At 55.3% G+C, this 3,070-nt stretch overlaps 1 protein-coding gene across 1 annotated transcript; it reads right to left on the reverse strand.

The window, feature by feature from the left end:
- Positions 1–949: 949 nt before the first annotated feature.
- CCDC177 (coiled-coil domain containing 177) lies at positions 950–3,069 on the reverse strand (the record flags this gene model as incomplete). Its single annotated transcript, XM_014941643.1, has 1 exon — positions 950–3,069. A coding segment is annotated over one exon (1,569 nt), but the record flags the coding sequence as incomplete, so codon positions are not given.
- Position 3,070: the final 1 nt, after the last annotated feature.

The raw sequence follows: 3,070 nt of genomic DNA on the forward strand, positions 1-3,070 counted from the left end.
CAGTAGTCTCTGTTGTCTGCATTTCCAGCTGAAAAGAGAGCAGCTGTGGTCAGCTCCAGTGTAGACGATTGATAGGTACCTCACAGGCTTCAAGCAGACTTCTTCTGCAGCCCTCTGAGAAAAATGTGTGTGCTTGTGGGGTGGACGACACAAATGCTCGCTTCCCCTCTGTAAAGATGACTGAAGTCGGTCCTTAAAATACACCCAGAACAAAAACATATTTAAAAAGTACCCACAAACTTCTCTCCTCCCCCTCCTCCAAAAGGAAACTGTGTTTGTCCACAAACTTCTCTCCATCTCCCCCTCCTCCAAAAGGAAACTGTGTTTGTGAGCACTTCTAACAGCTTCAGCCCAGCTCTGATCATAACGTCTACTTACGTGGTGTTACAAAGTCTTGATCTGTGCTTTCTCTTGCTCAGTACCAGCAGTGGGCGAGGGGCACCCAGGGGCACATGGCATTCTCTACTCCAGCCCTCCTCACCTTCGGCGTGGGAGTGCAGCAGCTTTGAAAATGCAGTCCCATAACTTAAACCAAGCTGCCTGTCACTCAAGGCAGGCTCAGCTGGGGTGGTTTTGGTTCTTAGTCAGTAGGCTCTAGTGGTCAGTAGTCTCTGTTGTCTGCATTTCCAGCTGAAAAGAGAGCAGCTGTGGTCAGCTCCAGTGTAGACGATTGATAGGTACCTCACAGGCTTCAAGCAGACTTCTTCTGCAGCCCTCTGAGAAAAATGTGTGTGCTTGTGGGGTGGACGACACAAATGCTCGCTTCCCCTCTGTAAAGATGACTGAAGTCGGTCCTTAAAATACACCCAGAACAAAAACATATTTAAAAAGTATGTGAAATAGCTGCCACGTTTTTGTGCGGTACCCTGTTCCCCCAAAATAAGAATTTAGGGTGGTCGTTGTTGGTTTTTCAAATGTTAATGCGGAGGAACTTTCCGATGCATGAGGGACACCCAGGGGCAAATGGCATTCTGTACTCCAGCCCTCCTCACCTTCGGCGTGGGAGTGCAGCAGCTTTGAAAATGCAGTCCTGTAACTTAAACCAAGCTGCCTGTCACTCAAGGCAGGCTCAGCTGGGGTGGTTTTGGTTCTTAGTCAGTAGGCTCTAGTGGTCAGTAGTCTCTGTTGTCTGCATTTCCAGCTGAAAAGAGAGCAGCTGTGGTCAGCTCCAGTGTAGACGATTGATAGGTACCTCACAGGCTTCAAGCAGACTTCTTCTGCAGCCCTCTGAGAAAAATGTGTGTGCTTGTGGGGTGGAGGACACAAAAGCTTGCTTCCCCTCTGTAAAGATGACTGAAGTCAGTCCTTAAAACACACCCAGAACAAAAACATATTTAAAAAGTATGTGAAATAGCTGCCACGTTTTTGTGCGGTACCCTGTTCCCCCAAAATAAGAATTTAGGGTGGTTGTTGTTTTTTAAATGTTAATGCGGAGGAACTTTCCGATGCATTATGAAAAACAACTGGTGATGTATCCCCACTCATTCATTACAAGATGTTTCATTTCTTATTCAGTTGGGCATGCAGTTCTGCTTCCAAGGCCATCTTGTCAAAAGTACGCGTGTTCGTCTCCTCCCGGACCTTTTCTCGGACATGGAAGGACGCCCGGGCGACAGACCTAGCGTTTTCTAAGACAGTCTTCTTCTCCTTGAAGATCTGCTCGCTCCTCTCCAGCTTCCTCTCTATAGAGAGGAGGATCTCCCTGCGCCGTAAGTCCTCGTACTGTTCCACCTTTTGCTTGTTCATCTTCTGCACTTTCTCCTTCTCCAGACGGCTCAAGACCACCCTGCGGGCCTTTTCTTGGACAGCTTCCTCAGCTACCTGGGCAGCATGCTGGAGCTTTCTCTCTGTCTCTCTAGCCAGGGCCTCCAAGTGCTCCTTCTGCTCTCTTTCCTTCTTCTCTGCTGCCAGTTTGGCTCGCTGGATCTGCATGTCCTCCCGCCTGGCCTTCTCCCTCAGCTCTTGGTTCCTCTTCTCCACTAGCTGCTCATAGTTCTCCTGAGCCTTGGTCAAACTCATCTCCAGGGAGGCCTTCAGCATCTCCTTCTCTTCTGCCTCTTGCTTGGCCAGTTCCTTGAGCAAGGCCTCGTGCTTCAGCTTCTCCGCTTGGTTGAGCAGTTTCTTCTCCTTCTGAAGCTGCACCTCCTTCTTCAGCCTCTTCTGCGCGGCCGTGGACAGCTTCTCCTGCAGGAGCTGTTCCTCTCGCTCCCGGTGCTCCTTCTTGCCCTCCTCCTTCGCCTTCAGATTGTGCTCTTGATGGAGCTTCTTCTGCTTGTCCTCCTGGATGGCCCTCTCCAGCTTCTCCCTCCGCAGCCGCTCCTGCTTCTCCGCTTGCTCCCGCCACCTCTCCTCGCACACCAGGCGCTGCCTCTGCTTCAGCAGGGTGGCCTCCTCCTGCTCCTGGCTCAGCCTCCCCCGCCGCTTCTCCACCTGGCTCTCCCACATCCGCTGGCCCTGCAGGAGGGCCCTCTGCTTCTCCTTCTCCTCCTGCTCCTTCCTCTGCTCCGCCAGCCGCCGCTGGCTGTCCCACTGCAGGTGGGCCGCTTGCCTCTGCTCCCGCAAGAGGTTGGCCTCCTGGTGCTTGGCGATCATCAGCGCCGCGATCTTCTTGTCCCTCTCGGGCACCTCGGACAGACCCTTCTTCCTCTTCACCTCCTTGACGATCCTCTCCACCTTCTGGGCTGTCTGCGGCGAGTGGCTGAGGTCGCCCAGGCTGAAGCTGCGCCCCAGAAGGGAGCCGGCGGGGAGGGTGGCGGTTCCCCCCCGGCCCCGGCTGCCCCCTTTGCCCCTCAGGCTCTCCCCGCTGTAGGAGGAGGAGGCCCCCGACTCGGAGGAGGTCTTGCCCCAGCTGCCCTCACGCCGCTTCTGCAGCGAGTCCAGCGAGTGGCTCTTGGCTTTGGCACCCCCCGCCGCCCGGGCCTTGCCCCCGCCATGGGGCCGGGGCCCGGTGGTGGTGGTAGCGGTGGTGGCGGCGGCGGCCCGGGGGGCGAGGCGGGCGGCGGGCGAGGGCGGCAGGCTGCCGAGGGGCGCCAGGATCCGCCTCTTCTCCTCCCGGATGATCCTCTCCCGC

Source organism: Calidris pugnax, unplaced genomic scaffold, assembly GCF_001431845.1.
Source record: "Calidris pugnax isolate Ruff unplaced genomic scaffold, ASM143184v1 scaffold56, whole genome shotgun sequence".
NCBI lineage: Eukaryota > Metazoa > Chordata > Aves > Charadriiformes > Scolopacidae > Calidris > Calidris pugnax.